General features: G+C 60.6%; 1 protein-coding gene across 1 annotated transcript; it reads left to right on the plus strand.

Moving 5' to 3' along the window:
- The first annotated feature begins 2303 nt into the window (after window positions 1-2303).
- Window positions 2304-12214, plus strand: DEDD2 (death effector domain containing 2). The gene is made up of 6 exons (XM_084614001.1): window positions 2304-2412; window positions 3909-4554; window positions 4727-4837; window positions 5303-5434; window positions 10542-10960; window positions 11477-12214. The coding sequence occupies exons 2-5, from the start codon at window positions 4086-4088 to the stop codon at window positions 10907-10909; spliced, it is 1080 nt and encodes a 359-aa protein (XP_084470127.1). The 5' UTR covers window positions 2304-2412; window positions 3909-4085; the 3' UTR covers window positions 10910-10960; window positions 11477-12214.
- Window positions 12215-17659: the final 5445 nt, after the last annotated feature.

Here is a 17659-nt window from a genome sequence, read left to right on the forward strand (position 1 = left end):
CCACCAGGAAGCCCCGCCCAGGGACGCCGCGGGGGCGGGCGGGGCCTAACGGGGCGGGGGCGGGGCCACATGGAAGCCCCGCCCCGGATGGGATTTTATGGAGGGGGAGCGTGTATTAGAGGCCGCCCGACAGTGACCCCACCCCCGAGCCTGTCTCACACCGCGTGTGACACACACTCACACGACACCCCACGTGTGACACACACAAACAGTGACATACCACAACCCCCAACACTGCATGTGACAGACACACACAGCCCCACTCCGCAATGACACACACGGAGCATCCCCCCTACACGACACCCCGTGTGTCACACTCACACACAGAGCGACACATCACACAAACAGTGACACACAGCCAGCGATGTACCAGGAGAGACACAGGCAGACAGGACATACTGCAATCTCACACACCCAGAGGACCCACTGCAATGGCACACGGAGTGTGAGACATGACAACACATGCACTGCAAGCGACATGCAGATGGACACACCACAATGACACACACAGCGAGAGTCACACCAGGAGAGGCTGCCAGGACACACAGCGCAGGTATGCAGCAGACAGACACGCATGTTCACACAGGCTGCAATGACAGACGTACCACATCGGACGCACATCCAGAGCACACAGCGAGACACACACAGCATCACACACGCACACAGCACTCAACAAGAGACACACACAGCGAGATCTGCACACAAACACAAAACACAAGCCCAGGCAACAAGCAGTGACAGACACAGATACACATTACAAAAACACACACACTTCTCCCTGCCCATCCTGTGTGTGTGTGTGTGGGGGGGCGCCTCTCCCCCTCCCCCTGCCCTGTGTGTGTGTGTGTGGGGGGGGGGGCGCCTCTTCCCCTCCCCCCGCCCTGTGTGTGTGTGGGGCCTCTTCCCCTCCCCGCCCCCCCGTGTGGGGGGGCGCCTATCCCCCACCCCGTGTGTGTGTGTGTAGGGGGGCACCTCTTCCCCTCCCCCCACCGTGTGTGTGTGTGTGTGTGTGTGTGTGGGACGCCTCTCCCCCGCGCCCTGCCCTGTGTGTGTGGGGGGGCGTCTCTTCCCCTCCGCCTGCCCTGTGTTGGGGGGGCGCCTCTCCCCCGCCTTGTGTGTGTGTGGGGGGGCGCCTCTCCCCCTCCCCCCGCCCTGTGTGTGTGTGTGTGGGGTGCCTCTCCCCCGCCCCCCACCCTGTGTGTGTGCGTGCGTGTGGGCGCCTCTCCCCCTCCCCCTGCCCTGTTGTGTGTGTGTGTGTGTGTGTGGGGTGCCTCTCCCCCTCCCCCGCCCTGTGTTGTATGTGTGTGTGGGGGGGCGCCTCTTCCCCTCCCCCCGCCCTGTGTGTGTGTGGGGCCTCTTCCCCACCCCGCCCCCCCGTGTGGGGGGGCGCCTATCCCCCACCCCGTGTGTGTGTGTGTAGGGGGGCACCTCTTCCCCTCCCCCCACCGTGTGTGTGTGTGTGTGTGTGTGTGTGTGTGTGGGACGCCTCTCCCCCGCGCCCTGCCCTGTGTGTGGGTGGGGGCGTCTCTTCCCCTCCGCCTGCCCTGTGTTGGGGGGGGCGCCTCTCCCCCGCCTTGTGTGTGTGTGTGGGGGGGCGCCTCTCCCCCTCCCCCCGCCCTGTGTGTGTGTGTGTGTGTGGGGAGGCGCCTCTCCCCCTCCCCGTGTTGTGTGAGTGTGTGGGGGGGGCGCCTCTCCCCCTCCCCCCGCCCTGTGTGTGTGGGGGGGGGGGCGCCTCTCCCCCTCCCCCCGCCCTATGTTGTGTGTGGGGGGGGCGCCTCTCCCCCCGCCCTGTGGGGGGGGAGCAGTTTACACGCTTTGGCCTCTTACGTCAATAGCGGAACCGCCCTGCCCCCACGGCCAGCCCTTTACGCCAGTAGCGCAGCCCGGCCTCCGTCACGCCGCAAAGCCCCATTATAAGCCGGCCGCGCAGCTGCCACTCAGCCTCCCCGCTTACGTTAGTAGCGTAGCGGCCTCGCTCCCTGAACCGGCCTCTTCCCAACTCCTCGCCTCGCGCATGCTCGAGGCGTGACGCCGGGAGCGGAGCGAGTCAGTCCCGCCCCCACACGTGGGTCACGAGGACACAGGCTGAACATCCGCGTGCCGGGCGGGGTGAGGTTGGAACGCGGGGGGTGGGGGAGACAGTGTGTTAGTGGGAAAGCGCACGCGCAGGGAGCTGTATTTAAGCGGAGGGGGCGCTTCGCGCCTGCGCGGTGGGTGGGTTCGAGAGTGGCGCGTGCGCCCAGTTCTCCGGGCGGCTTCGACGCATGCGCTGGGGGCGGGGCTAGGGCGGCAGCAGTTGGAGGGACGCATGCGCAAGGTGGGGCCGCGGGTGGCAGTTGAGGGGAGACGCATGCGCAGAGGGATCGAAGGTGCCAGAAGGAGCCAAGCCGCGGCTGGGGCGGCGAGACCTGGGTGAGGTGGGGGGCCAGGCGAGGCCGTGGCAGGCGGGGGGGCCGTGGCTGGCGGGCGGGGGGGGCTGTGGCAGGCTGCGGGGGAGGGTTCAGGCGGGGGGGGCTGTGGCAGGCGGGGGGGGGAGGGTTCAGGCGGGGGGGGGGCTGTGGCAGGCTGGGGGGAGGGCTCAGGCGGGGGGGGCTGTGGCAGGCTGGGGGGGAGGGTTCAGGCGGGGGGGGGCTGTGGCAGGCTGGGGGGGAGGGCTCAGGCGGGGGGGGGCCGGTTCAGGCGGGGGGGGGCTGTGGCAGGCTTGGGGGGAGGGTTCAGGCGGGGGGGCTGGGGGGGAGGGTTCAGGCGGGCAGGGGGGTGCAGGCGGGGGGGCTGTGGTAGGCGGCCAGGGGGGTACAGGAAGGTGGGGGGGCTGTGGCAGGGTGGGGGGAGGGTTCAGGCGGGGGGGGCTGTGGCAGGCGGGCAGGGGGGGCTAGGCAGGTGGGGGGGCTGTGGCAGGGTGGGGGGAGGGTTCAGGCAGGGGGGGCTAGGCAGGTGGGGGGGCTGTGGCAGGCTGGGGGGGAGGGTTCAGGTGGGTAGGGGGGTACAGGCAGATGGGGGGCTGTGGCAGGCTGGGGGAGGGTTCAGGCAGGAGGGGCTGTGGCAGGCGGGCAGGGGGGTTCAGGCAGGTGGGGGGGGCTGTGGCAGGCTTGGGGGGAGGGTTCGGGCAGGCGGGGGGGGCTGTTGCAGGCTTGGGGGGCAGGGCTAGGCTGTGGCCTCCTTTTTCTGGGGGGAGACAGGCGAAGGGCGTGGGGCTGCGTTGGCAGCTTGTGTTGTTTTTCTTGTCTGTCTGGTTGCTGCCACCTTGTGGCGCCTTTGCTCTGGGACACCTCTGTGGGGAGCCATCATGCCACTCAACCATGAAACAGCCATTTATGGCACCCAAGTTCTGGAAGGGGAGTGGTGCTTAGAGTGGGGGTCGGACTCCTGGGGTCTGTCCCCAGCTATGGGAGGGGAGTGGGGGCTGGTGGTTAGAGCTGGGGGCTGGGAGCCAGGACTCCTGGGTTCTATCTCTGGCTCAGGGAGAGGAGTGGGGACCAATGGGAGAGAGCAGGGCATTGGGGCTCTAAGGTCTGTGGGGGAATTGCAGCCCGACGCTTAGCAGAGGACTAGAGAGGGAACCCAGGTGCTCTGGTTCCCTGTTCCGAGCGCTATGTTGTCACTCCTGGCTCTGTTCTGAAGAGCTATGTATGACTCTGGAGGGAGGAATAGCTCAGTGGTTTGAGTATTGGCCTGCTAAACCCAGGGTTGTGAGTTCAATCCTTGAGGGGGCCATTTAGGGATCTGGGGCAAAAATTGAGGATTGAGCCTGCTTTGAGCAGGGCATTGGACTAGATGACCTCCTGAAGTCCCTCTTCCCCCCCCCGCCCCCCCCCGGATATACTATGACTTCCTGGCTTTTCCTCTCCCCAACACAGCACCAGGTGCTCTCCTGCTCCGGCTCACAGTCCTGCTGTGTCCTTTTGCAGATGCTGTTTGTACTCAAGTCCCCAGAGAGATCTTGTCCTGTAGGATTCTGCACAGATTCTCCATTGAGCCCTAACACGTGTCAGACCCCAAGTCTCCTCCCATTTACCTGCCCGAAAGCGCTTCCCATCCACTGCCCTACCCAAAGCCAGAGCTGATCTGCAGGCCTGTGACCTGGGATGGCTGAGATGAAGCGGCCAGTCATTTCCCACCCCTGGGAGGAGGAGGAGTGCTTGGAGTACTACGGCATGGTGTCCTTGCACCACATGTTCGAGGTGATCGGCTCCCAGCTGACAGAGAATGATGTGGCTGTGCTCTCCTTCCTCCTTGATGAGACCCAGCCCTGGACCCACCCGCTGGACCCCAGGCTGTGGGCTGTGGTGGAGGAGGACAGAGTAGAGACCCCCTCGCCTCTTCTGGAGAGCTGGCAAAGGAGGAGCCGGCGCTGGCAAGCTCCGGTGGAGGCAACCGGGAGCCTAGAGGTGGTGGGCGAGCGGCACCAGCCCAGGAACGGGGTGGAGCTGCTGCTGGAGCTGGAGAAGAGAGGGAGATGTGATGAGACCAATTTCCTGCAGCTACTGCAGCTCCTGCGGTTGCTGACCAGGCACGACCTGTTGCCCTACGTCACCCTGAAGAGGCAGCGGACAGGTACCAAGGCTTGGGAGGAGAAGGGGGCTGGGTTTGTGGGGGTGGAGAGCTCTGAGGTCTGCCTGCTCTGAGCCAGATTTGGGACAATGAGGCATACAAGGGGACGGTTTCCATCCGCTGAATCCCGCTGTGGTGCTGTCCCAGGGGAACTCACCTCTCTTCTCCCCCTTAGTGTCCCCTGAGCGATACACCTACGGCCCGTCTGTGACAGCTTCCGACCGGCAGATGGACAGTTGCCTCGGCTCAGCCTCTGCAGAGACCCAGCCCGATCAGTGGGAGACAGGTATGGTGGCTGGCTATGCTGGGGTGGGGGGGATGTATAGCCCTCTGCCAGCACCAACCCCTTCCCCTTCTGCGTAGCTGGGAACATGACCGCAGGCCATTGGCCTCTTTTCAGGCCTATCTCATCTGAGGAGGCCTCCATTCCCTGGGGAATGAGCATGGATCTCAGCCCTGATGTATAGTGGTGGAAAATTCTGCTCCTTCTCCTTCCCCATGGAGCAGTGCCCGCCCCCTGGACGTGTTGGGAGCTGAGGGCAAGGGCTGCGTGGGAGGTGGGTCCTAAATCTCTCTCCTTTCCCAGTGCCAGGGGTAGAAAGCAGGAGTCCTGGCTCCCCAGTGCCATTGATCTAGCCACTAGACTCCATTTCCCTTGTGGAGCTCTGCTCTGAGCCCTTGCCCTGTTCTCTTGCCCTGCTCTGAGCCCTTGCCTCTGTCCTGTTACCCATACCTTCCTTCTCTTCTCCAGGCTCCAACTCCAGCAAGAGGAAGCGGGTGAGCAGAGGCAGGGCACGGGCCAGTGCCCTCGGCAGGCGGCGTGGGGCCAAGACAGTCCCTGCCCTCAAGCAGGAGCCCCCATCCCCCACCAAAGTGACCTGTGGTAGGTGTCTGGCTGGCGCATGCCTAGGGCCCCCTCACCTTTGGGCCAGGCCATGGAAAGGCTCTGGTTCCTAGTGGGGGATAGATTGGAGCCTCTTACTCTTCCCCCAGCTGGGGTGGGGCAGGGACACTGGTCTGAGTCTCTAACCAAAGTGCAGGCCCCTTCCGTGTCAATGACTTCGAGGGGGCGCTGCGCAAGTCCAGTGGGGTGCCTCACCCCAGCCCTGTGGGGGAGCAGGGAGTCCTGGCCCACTCCTGTGAGCCTGTGGGTCCCGTCCCCCTGGCCGTCCCGCTCTGTTTCTTCTCTCGTGGCTCTAACTGTCGAATGGCTACACCTTGCGTGAGGGCGGGAGGAAACGCCTGAGATGTGCCGGCCCTCGGGTGTTGGACGCTGGCCTGGACGGGGCCTGACTTCCACCCTGTGTTATATGCTGGTCTAGGTGCTGAGCCCAGGGCCAGTACAGACTAGGAGGAAGAAGCAGAGGATTTAACGGAGGCAAATCACTGAGTGAAAGCTGGTTCCGCTGCAAGAAATTCTAATCCCAAACCAGATTGATTCCAGCTCCGTGTCTGTACAGCCCCTAGCGCGGGAGAGCCTGGTGTGGGACTGAGGTGCTTGGGTGCTATTGCAGAGCAGAGAGCTGAGATTGATGCTTATTCCTTTCAATCCTGCCCGCAGGAACCTAGCTCTTGGGACTGTGCTTTGTCCCCTCTTGGGGTGCCATGGGGTTCGGCTCTGCCCTCTTTCTGCCTTGTCAGGAACTTATTTCTCAGACGCTGCCTTTAGACTAGCAAAGGCCAGCAAGGCTGGCTCCTGCAGTGGGTGGTTGTGTAAAGTGCCAGTCCCAGGTGCTGCCAAATTCCTGGGTTCTAGGCCCGGCTCAGCTACTGCCCTACTGGGGGGGTTTAGGCAAGTCACGCTGCCTCTGTGTGGTTCAGTTTCCACATCTGTAACCTAGAGATAACGATCCTGACCAATTGGTAAAGTGCTTTGAGATCTATCAGTGGAAAGCCCTGTCGGAGCCAGGACTTAGCATTATTCAGCTCCAAGAGTCCACAGACCTGACTAGAAGGTCAGGGCCTGATAGTCAAACATGGGTTCTCTGAGCTCCTCCTGCTTAGGGGGGCCCCCCGCTAGCAGGTTCTGCGGGGGGTGGCTTCTAGCAACATGGAAGCTGTCTGGTGTCAGCCATGACCTGAGGGCAGACTAGGTAGTGGAATGATCACGGCTGACCTTAAATTCTAGGAATCTAGCCTGGCTCATGGCCATTCCCAAATGCTCCCCTAGCTTTATTAGAGCCCAGATGCTGCCCTTCATGGGGGTAGCTGTCTCAGTTCCAAGACGGTGGCCTGGATTTCTATCTCCGAGACCAGCATATAACCCATGCGCCCCGCTCAGCCAGCCGGGTGCCGAGCACCAGCATCACCACCGCTCTGTGTCCTGGTGTCTGTGTCGGTGCGATGCGAATGACCGGAAAAGCAAACTGCACAAAAACGCTCTCTTCCCGTTTGACCAATTTGCAGGCCATGGGTTCTAACGAAGAAGGTTCAAAAATAATTCAGTGAGTGTCAATACTGCAGCTTCACGGGGCAGCTAAGCCATCCGGCGGGTAGGTGCACGGATCGGACCCTAAGCTCCCTTCCACGCTAGATTGTTGCCTGTCTGTTTGATAATGTTACCTTGCTTCTTGGGGGCACAAGTCCCAGGACCGCTGGCGAGGTCCAGACGGCAGCTCTTCGTTCGTAACTTTCCTGAGCCCCAGGAGGCTGTCCCCTCCCCTCTGTCTGCCTTCCAGGCTAGGGCCTGGGGACTGGTCTGATTTTCCTTGGGATCACGATTTTTTATTGCTGCTGCTGCTACTTGATTTCTGCCAATTCTCTCTCAATCCACCGTTTAAATTCCAGGTTACTAAGCAAAAGTTGATGATAAAGAGACCCTGTGTCTCTAATGCAAGCTACTCAGAACTGTCTCGCAAAGGTAACTGACTCCAGCGCACCCAATCTCTCCTGCAGTTGTCGGTGAAACCCATCATGTTTTGAATGTGTGCTTTAAACCCCCACTGCAGGGCTCTGACAGAGGGCTCCCCCCACATGCATGCTGATCCAGAGAGACCTCAGCAGTGCTGAGCCCACCCCCGCTTTGGGACAGCGCCTATGTCCCTGCCAAGAGGGTCTGGCCGCTCCAGAAGGGCACGGCGGGGAGTCTGTGCCACAGACCCCCAGCAGGGCTGATGGGAGCGGCTGCTGCATGCCAGCTCGCATGCTGGGGTGCCAGTGAGAACGGGGGATGTACCGAGTAACCCCCAATCCCCAGCGTGCTGGATTCCTGCCTGACTCCATCCAGGAGCGGACAGCCGGTGGTTCATGTCTCAAATGGTCCCCAACGCGTGCCGCTGGTCGCTGCTGGAGCCACAGAACAGGCTTGGAACCTGGCACCTTCCTGCCAGCCGCCAGGCTGATACGCCCCCAGTCACTCCTCAGCGCAGCCTGGTTAACAGCCCACCCCTGCTGCGTCAGTAGCTCCCCCACACTCCTGCCCAGCAAGAGTGAGCCTCCAACTGCTCCCCCGATTCGACAGGGGGTGCCTCTCAACCCCCCAGCCTGGGGTCCAGTCAGCTGCCAGCTCCCCCCACAGCTGAGGTTCTTTGCCGTATTGATGCCCAGAGTGATGTCTTGCTGTTACCATGTGCTAAAAAATTTGAACCCTGTTTCTCTCGGTCCACAGTTGAGATCACCCCCCTGGAAAAGCATAAGTATCGGCCCATGCAAGCGGGCCGAGTACCAGGCTCTGGTAAAAACCCAAACTCACTTCAGAGCATAGCCCCTGTGGTGCCCCTGCGCCAGGGCAGCCCCTGGCCCCAGCAGCTCTGCCTGTTAGCTGGGCTGCGAGGGACAGGACCCACAGATGCTGGTGTGGCCCAGGTCCGTGTATGTAATGAGCTCTGCGCAGACCTGGCAGCAAAGGTTGCCAGTGCCCGTCCTGGCGAGGGACTAGCTCACCCACCCAAGGTGTGGGGACTCCGGGCTGCTAGTGCCAAAGTCCCGATCAGCTGGTCACTCCTGCTAGTGAGCTCTGCTCAGCCTGACCCTCACATGATAGCATGTGGGGAGCCATCAGAGCAGCAGCCCCCACTCCGCGGTGCTTGGTCGTTTACAGCTTTGAGCTACTTGCTTTGAGCTACCCATGGCTTTCTCCAGCTGCTGGCAACAGCTTGTCCCCTCTGTGGGGCTGGGCATGCCTTGTCCATGTCCCGGTCCTTGAGGGCCCCAGGGGGCCACTAGTCTGGGAGGGGGCAGCAGTCCCAAATGTCTGTAACCTCAGCAACTACTCAGGGCCCCATCTCTCCCAGCCACAGGTGGGCAGGCTTGATCCCTGGGGGAGGAGGTGACCCCAGTCCTGTCCTGCCAGCCCTTCCAAGGACGGAGCAGGATCCCAGTGTGTTAACGACAGGTTTCAGAATGACAGCCGTGTTAGTCTGTATTCGCGAAAAGAAAAGGAGGACTTGTGGCACCTTAGAGACTAACTAATTTGAGCATAAGCTTTTGTGAGCAACATCTCACTTCATCGGATGCATACTGTTTTCCACAGTATGCATCCGATGAAGTGAGATGTTGCTCACGAAAGCTTATGCTCAAATAAATTGGTTAGTCTCTAAGGTGCCACAAGTCCTCCTGTTCTTTCAGTGTGTTGACGTCACCCAGGATGGCTGCCCCCTGCTGTTTCTGGATACAGGGATCCCTTGAGCCAAGCCTCCAGGCATAGCAGGTGTTGCTGTGTGTGGTGTCAGTAAAACGGAAGGAAGCTGTCAGCCACTCAGCGTGTCGCTGGCATCTGGAGGAGCAGGCTCGGGCGGGAGATCTGAGCAGGAGGCTTAGGGGTGGGGATTGCTGCCAGGGCACCCTGCGACACCACCCCCCACCCCCAGTCTGGATTGCCTGACTCCCGATTGCTCTGAACCCTGGAGAGTCAGGGAGTCTGATCACAGCTTGTGCTGGCATCCCAGACAGACCGCAGCCCTAACGGGTGAGAAGGGCTGTGGGCAAGGGTACCAAGCCCAATCACGTGGCCAAAACGGGCGTCCTGTCTCAGCACACCTCTGCCAGCCCCTTGCCTGTCGGAGCTCATCACCACCACCTTGCCCCTCTGGCAGCCTGCATAGGGCAAGACCCTAGCACTGCCCCCTCGCTGGAAGGTGGGGGGTGTCTCGCAGTGTCAACAGAACAGTGTGGTTCTGGGGGTCATGGGCTCTGGGCGGGGTTGCCTTGGCAGTGGAGGCCGGGGCTGTGACTGCACTCTGAGTTAATGCTTCTACAGGTGAGGACCACAAGACAGAGCCATTAAAGCAGACGGCCTTGTAGAGCGTATGTAACACCCACCTGCCTCTCGGGTTCTTTGTGACCGTATCTTGCTCTGTAGCCATTGTTTATTTTCCCTTTGACACCCCCTGTTTGGTTTTGGCCTTACTGGCGGCTGATCCAAAACTACACCCCACCTCTTCCCGGCCGCATGGCAACAGCCAAACCCTGCCAAATCTGGGGGACAGGAGGCTGGAAAAGCAGATCCTCCAACCAGCTGAGCGGGGCTAGGGCAGGGAGGGCCAGCTGAGGAGATCGTCAGTCACTCTCAGCCCCCCAGCAATGGGGTGCTGATCTCTCACAGCGGGCACAGTCCCAGAATGGGCTGCATCTTCGCGATGGGGGAAATCTAAGGAGAGAGCGGGGCTGGGGCTGGGGCAGAGCTGCCCTGGTGGATCAGTGGGGAGGCAAACTGGCTGGGTGGGAGCTGGGGCAGGGGAAGGCTGAGCTATGTGGGCCCACAGAGCTGCTCCAGAGTGTCTTGGCTATCTAGGGCTGGTGGGTCTGAGGTGCCAGGGGTACAAGGTGAACGTTTGGCAAGGTTTGGCTGTAGCCCTGAGTCGAGAGGATGCTCTAGGGGGGGAATCCGGAGCCCTTGGTGGGCCGGCCCCTAGGCCTGTTCAGAGCCGCCCTCCCCCCCAACGTCACTGCATGAGCGCGCGGTCTCTGTGTGCTGCTGGCCTGTGCCCTGTGGATCTAACGCCCCATGTCTCTCCTTCCCTCCCCTCCCTCTCTGTCCCTCTTCCCCCCAGACATCCGGCTGCGGGTGCGTGCCGAGTTCTGCCAGCACGAGCCTGTCCTGCGGCAGAACGTGCTGTCCAACAAGCAGCACCGGCTGGAGCGCCAGTTCGACATCTTCGGCCAGTCCAACACCATCCTCAAGTCACGCGACCTGGGCTCCATCATCTGTGACATCAAGTTCTCAGAGCTCTCCTACCTGGATGCCTTCTGGAGTGACTACATGAATGGCTCGCTGCTGGAGGCCCTCAAGGGCGTCTTCCTCACAGAGTCCCTCAAGGACGCCGTGGGGCAGGAGGCCATCCGGCTGCTGGTCAACGTGGACGAGGATGACTACGAGGAGGGGCGCCGGCTGCTGCTGGAGAGCCTCGGCCCCCAGTGACAGCCCCTGTGGGGCGGGAGCGCAGCCTGGCCTCCGGGGAATTCAGTCTGGGTATGTAGCTCTCCCTGCCCCTGCTGGGTGTTAGCCAGCCTCTTCCACCTCGGGTAGCCGCGTGCACACACACACCAGCCCCATCTGACCCCGGGTCCCAGCGCCCTGGGTGTTAGCCACCATCACTCCTGTTCCCCACCCACCACGCATACACACCCCTCCCCTCCCTCTATGCTAGTCACCATCACCCACAGTCCCTGCCCCCCTTCCCCCACTAGCCACCATCACCACCAGCCCCCTGTGTGCCGCCATCACTCCCAGTTCCCCCTGTCATATCGTCCCCCACACGCTAGCCACTGTCACCCTGCGTGCTAGCCGTGGCCTCTGTGTGCTTGCCACTCCTGCCCTGGCTGCTTCTGGGTGCTAGCAGAGGAATCTGCCCAGGGTTGGGTAGGCAGCCATATGGTGCGTGGGGGGGTCCCTCTGCTGTTGCCCTGAGTCCTCCCCCTGTGATGCTGGGCCATGGCGGTGCCTGCCCTGCACCTGGCACTTACCCTTCTCTTTCTTCTCTCCCAGGTCTCGGTCTGTACTTTTTTCTGAGCCACTGGAGCTCATCCACTGGGGCCACAGAGACTCCTGAGAACAGCCTGACCCGGTCTGTGTGCTGCCATGGGGCAACCTCTGCCAGCCTGCGGGCCTCCAGCTGCCAGCCGGCCCTGGGAGCCCTCAGCCAGGGCTGGGCCAAGCACTGGACTCAGTGATGCCCCTCCTGTATTGGTGAAGAGGCAGGACAGGCAACTCCAGATGCACAGGGCATGGGGCCAGCCCCCTCGCCGGCGTGCCATGGCTTGTGTCCCCGGGCAGGGGCACAGGTGACAAGGAGACTTGACCTTTAATTATTTTGAGGACGCAGACCTGGTTTTCCTCCTGCTGTCGTTTTGGCTGCCTCCCCCGAAGGCTGGGGAGAGTCGAGGGGGGGGGTTGGAGAGTGGGAACCTTGGAGTCGCTTTTCTTCGGGACGTTTTCCTGTTCTCTGGTGGTTTGTACATAATATAAATATATCGGGGGGGGGACAGGGCTCAGGAAGCGGCTGCAGGAATTTGCCCTCTGAGCCCCAGGGGCAGGGGGTGTCAGCTGGTGTAATTATTTAAATAGATGGTATTTTTTTAAGCAAAAGATGAAGAAAAAAAAAAATCCAACCAAACAGCCCAACTTGATCTTTCTGACACATGGTTTTGCAGCGTCTTGTATCAGGGGGTGGAAAAATCAATAAAACAAAGAGAATTTGTCGAGGAGACTCTCCTTGAGCGGAAAGTGCCTGTTCCTTCTCCGCCAGCCTGGGGAAGAACCCCAGAGTCCTGGTTGCTGCTCTTCCCCCCCCCCCCCCTGTGCAGGGGTAGAACCCAGGAGTCTTGGCTCCCAGCCCCCCTCTCCCCGGGCTGGACTGGAACCCAGGAGACCAGCTGTAGTAACGTGTTTGGCTCTTCCCCGAGTGGGAAGTCCGGTGGTGCCGAGTCGCCTTGAAGGAGACTGAACTGAGCCGCCTTTTCTGTGTCCAGTGCAGGCCTTTGGACGTGGCCCCGTCAGCCCAGCTCTTGGGCTGCTGGTGCCCTGGTTCTCCCACAGGGTGGGGGTGTGTCCTGGCCACTGGGCTAATCACCTCCCCCTGCTCTTCCTCTCACCTCTCCAGACTGCAGCCCCTGTGCAGCTAAAAGCTGGGGTGTCTGGGGGACCCACAGCTCCCAAGCCAGGATCCAAGGATCTGCCCAGAGGGAAGTGCTGTAATTTGATTTCCTAGGCATGCCTCAGTTTCCCTATGTACTTTGCATTGCTACCCCAGGGGGCAGAAGGGTTCCAGAGCTGCTCTTGGAGCAGAGCAGGAGACGGAGCATCCACCTGGGGCCAGACCAAGTGACCAGCTTCGCCCAGGGTCCCAGCAGCTGGTGCCAGGTGCTTCAAAGGGAATGAACAGACCAGGACTTGAGGGATCCATGCCCAGCGCCTGGCAGGCAGAGGCTAGGGACACCTAGAGCATGGGGTTGGGTCCTAGGCATGTGACTAGGGTTTAAAAATAGTAACCGTGTAACCTATTAAAATTCTGTCGCTTAACTGTTAAGGAGTTAACATGGGGAACAAGGGGGCTTGTTCCATAAGACTGGTGCGTATCGGTTAACTGGTTAAACTTTTACATCCCCGTTGGGCCCCTGATCGTCCTGGCCAATAGCCATAGAGGGACCTATCCTCCAGGTTGTTGTAGTTTTGGCCTTCACAACAGCCCCTGGCAGTGAGTTCCACAGGTTAACTGCTACATGAAGAAATACTTCCTGTTCTTTATTTTAAACCTGCCACCTGTTAATTTCATTGGTGAGCAGAGAGGTTCTTGTGTCACTTCCTTATTCACCTTCTCCACACCAGTCATGATTTTATAGCCCTCTAGCATATTCCTCCCCCCCCGTCGACTCTTTTTCCAAGCGGAACAGTCCCGGTCTTATTAATCTCTCCTCATATGGAAGTGGTTCCATCCCCCTCATCCTTTCTGCTGCCCTTCTCCGTACCCTTTTCAGTTCTAATTTATCTTTTCTGAGATGGGACAAGCAGATTGCACGCAGTATTCAAGGCGTGGGCGTACCGGGGGTTATACAGAGACATTATATTTTCTGTCTTATTATCTCTCCCTTTTCTAATGGCTCCCAGCGTTCTGTTCGCTTTTGACGGCCGCTGGCTGCACAGTGAGTGGATGTTTTCAGAAAACTGTCCGCAATGACGCCGAGATATTTCTTGAGTGGTAACAGCTAATTTGGACCCCATCATTGTTGGGACTGTGGTTTCCAATGCGCATTACTCTGCACCTATCAGCATAAAATTTCATCTGCCATTGTGTTGCCCAGTCACCCAGTTTGGCGAGATCCCTTTGTAACTCTTCGCCGTCGACTTCGGCCTTAACTATCTTGAGTAATTTTGTGTCATCGGCAAATTTTACCACCTCACTGTTTACCCCTTTTTCCAGCTCACTTGTGAATATGTTGAATAGGCCTGATCCCAGTACAGAGCCCTGGGGGACCCTGCTATTTACCCCTCTCCACTGTGAAAAATGGCCATTTAGCCCAACCCTTTGCTTCCTGTCTTTTAACCAGATATTGATCCAGAAAGGACCTGCCCTCTTATCCCACGACTGCTCACTTTGCGTAAGAGCCTTTGGTGAGGGGCCTTGTCAGAGGCTTCCTGACAGACCATAGCCACTGGACCCCCCTTGTCCACACGCTCGTTGACCCCTCAGAGAGCTCTGGTGGGCTGGGGAGGCCTGACTTCCCTTCACAAAAGCCCTGTTGACTCTTCCCCAACGGCTATGTCCTTCACGATGGTTTCAGCCAGCGTGCCCGGGACTGAAGTCAGCCTCGCCGGCCTGGAATTGCCGGGGTCCCCTCGGGAGCCTTTTAACTCTGTCAGTCGTCTGGAGCAGATGGGGACCCAAGCGGTAGGTTACCTACCCCAGTGAGCAGTTCTGCAGTTTCACTTTTGAGTTCCTTCAGGACCCGTGGTGAATCCCATCTGGGCCTGGTGCCTTCCTACTGCTTAGTTTATCGGCTTGTTCCCAACCATCCTCTACAGGCACCTCAATCTGGGACCGTGCCTCAGATTGGTCACCTCAAAAGCCTGGCTCAAGTGTGGGAATCTCCCCCAGATCCTTTGCAGACAAACTGAGGGAAAGAATCCGTTCACCGTCTCCCCTGTCTTCCTTGCCTGCTCTTTAGCACCTTGCTCTTCCAGGGCCCCGCTGCTGTTAGTTCTGGCGTCTTGGGCCACTTCTTCAACTTCTCCCTCCGCCTGCCCTGTTCCGCCTTTGCCCTGGATGTGCCGGCGTCTACTCCTGCCTCCTGTCTAGGGTAGGATGAAGGGGCTGGTGGAGGCCTGGCTGCGCCTGAGCGGGATCAAGGGAGGGTCTGCAAAGCCGCGGGGTCCCCGCTACCCAGCAACCGCTGGCTCGAGGGGCCTTTGCTGCAGCGTGGCTGCGTGGGGTGCTCGTGCCCCGCTCTGCTGTGCAGGCCCTGCCCTGCCCCGCCCCGCCCGAGGGGCGTCAATCTCTGCGGCTCCCCGGCCGTGCTGGGCAGAGCTCCCGGGGTGAGGCAGGAGGGCTGGAGCCCAGAGGCTCAGTCTGGGAAGTGGGGGGCTGACCCTCCCCTAGGGCGGACCCCTGGGGATCTGGCCCATTGCAGGGCCCCTGAGGGGCTATTGGGGAGCAGGGAGCGCAGAGACTGGGGGTCCCTGGCACCCTCCAATCCATTGGCCACATGGGGGTGTCTCCTGCCCCCTCCCCCAAGCTGGCCCTCTCCTGGCCACACCACCTGTCCTGGTCCTGTGGCTGGGAAATTAGGCCCCCCGTCACTCTCAGGGGTGTTACCCCAACCGGGAGGGGGGGAAGCTGGGCCAGCTCCCCCTTGCCTGTGTTTGGCAGGAATCGCTCCTGCCAGGCTCCCTGCCCCACGCTCCCTCCCCCCGGCTTGGTCTCCCCTCGGCTGGCGCCCTCCCACGGATCTGCACCCGGCCCCGGCTGGAGGGCGCTCTGGGGCCAGGGCCTAGCCCAAGCCATAAGGTGGGGCATGGGGCGGGGGGCCGGCAGGCTCCATCCTGGGCTTGGCAGGGAAGGAGCCCGGCAGGGGTGGAGGTGGGTGCCTGGGGGGAGTTGGGGGACCCGGGCAGGGGGGGGACCCTGGCAGCCGGGGCGGGGCGGATCAGTCTCAATGAAGCCTCAGGCGTTGCGGGCGGGGGCTGCTGTCGCCGCTTTGGCCACGAGGGGGCAGCAGCCCGGGCTCTGCCATTGTCTCAGCTCTTGCTGTGCGCTGAACGGCCGCCAGGTGGCTCCACCCCTCTATATATTTGTCCCCCTCCGCCCCTCGGCACCCACACGCCCCGCCAGGGAGAGAACCCAGGCGTCCTGCTCCCAGGCCCGCCCCCCGCTCTAACCACCGGACCCCATCCCTCTCCCAGAGCCAGTGAGAGAACCCAGGAGTCCTGGCTCCCAGCCCCCCCTGCTCTAACCCACCAGACCCCGCTCCCTCCCAGATCTAGGGAGAGGACCCAGGAGTCCTGGCTCCCAGCCCCCCCCCTGCTCTAACCCACCAGACCCCGCTCCCTCCCAGATCTAGGGAGAGAACCCAGGAGTCCTGGCTCCCAGCCCCCCCAGCTCTAACCCACCAGACCCCACTCCCTCCCAGATCTAGGGAGAGGACCCAGGAGTCCTGGCTCCTAGCCCCACCAGACCCCCACTCCCCTCCCAGAGCTGGGCAGCCCCTAGCAGTGGTGACCCAAACCTGGCTGGAGCTGTGCCATCCCCTCGGAGACATGCCCCTCCCTGCCGCTCTGCCAGGACAGGGTGCCAGGGAGTGTCCAAGCCGGGCCTAGTGCCAGGGCCCTTATGCCCCCCAGACAGGTATTGGCCTTACCCCTCTCTAGGAAGCCATGTGGATCCCGTGGAGATACACTGGGGGCAGGTCAGGACAGGATCCAGATAGAATTCTCCTCTGGGCTAATGAGACGAGGTCGTTAGGAAACCACTTTGGAACGTGCCACACAGTGGGAGCCAGGACTCCAGGGTCCCATCCTCAGCTCCGGGACTGGGGTCTGGTGGTTAGAGCAGGGGGGCTGGGAGCCAGGACTCCTGGGTTCTCTCCCCAGCTCTGAGACGGGAGTGGGTCTAGTGGGACGGGGGCGGAAGCGTTTCCTCTTTCAGCTCAGCGTGGGTGGAAGGTACCACACCGAACATTCAATCAAAGCTTTGCGTGGAGACTGTAAAGACCTTGTCCACCCCCAGCCTACATTGAGTTGGAGGGTGGGCAAAGAGCATGCTCTGTTGGGGTTCAGTTCCTTGCAACTCGGAGTTGGATTTTTCCAGAGGCCACTGTTAATTTCCAGGATCCCCCTCCCACCTCCAAGGCAGCTGCATGCGCGAGGTGTCTGCCTCTTTCCTAGCAGCGGACGTGACCTGCTGTCTGTTTTTTATTAGCCTGGACACAAGCTCTGCGGTCAGGCGCAGGGCTGGAATGACACACAAAGCATTAGACATGTCAGCAGCAGGCAGGCTGGGCGTGTGAGGATGAATTAACAGTAAACGAACATAGAGACCTTCGGCGAGGGAGCCAGCCTTTCTGCAAGGGGTGGGTTAGGTTTGGGTCCAAAATTCAGGCCGATTTGGGGTGCAGTTTGTTTTCCCCCAGGAAATGATTCTCCTGATTCTTTCTGGCCTGTTAGCAGGCGGGGTGGGGTGCCGATGGTCTGGAGCTGCTGGGGCGGCCGTTTCCTCGGGCTCTGTGTTCTTCCCCCGAAAGGAGAATTCCCGGCTATGGCCAGCACTCGACAAACACTACAGAAAAGGGCTCTGGGCCAGGCCCTGCACTGGTGCAAGTTGGTGTTTTTCCGCCCGTTTCCCCAGAGCGACACCGTCGGCAGACCTGGCTGCACGGTATAAACGCCTCGCTGCGTCGTGCACACCAGCTTCAGCCTCACCATCGGATCCTGAGACTATTCTGAGCACTTTTACGCGAGTGTGACACTCTAGCTAATGAACCCCAATGCTTCTGAAGTGATTTTGCTCTTTCTAAAACCCTGCATTGAATTCTAGTCTTAATTCTCGGTGTTCTTGCTGGCAAGTCTTCATTTCCAAGCTTCACTTCATGCCCTAATCTCAATTATTGCACAGAACAGTGAATCTATGTTGCATCCAGTTCTGATTCTGTGCAATCATTTTAATTATTGCATGCACAT

The sequence above is a fragment of the Lepidochelys olivacea genome, assembly GCF_965140295.1.
Source record: "Lepidochelys olivacea isolate rLepOli2 genome assembly, chromosome: 24".
NCBI lineage: Eukaryota > Metazoa > Chordata > Testudines > Cheloniidae > Lepidochelys > Lepidochelys olivacea.

Excerpts from the sequence above, each read along its gene's own strand:
- DEDD2 (XM_084614001.1), top strand. The coding sequence starts at position 4,086 with ATGGCTGAGATGAAGCGGCCAGTCATTTCCCACCCCTGGGAGGAGGAG. Across the intron at positions 4,838-5,302 it reads GCCCGATCAGTGGGAGACAG|GCTCCAACTCCAGCAAGAGG; the intron begins GTATGGTGGCTG and ends TCTCTTCTCCAG. Across the intron at positions 5,435-10,541 it reads CCCCACCAAAGTGACCTGTG|ACATCCGGCTGCGGGTGCGT; the intron begins GTAGGTGTCTGG and ends TCTTCCCCCCAG.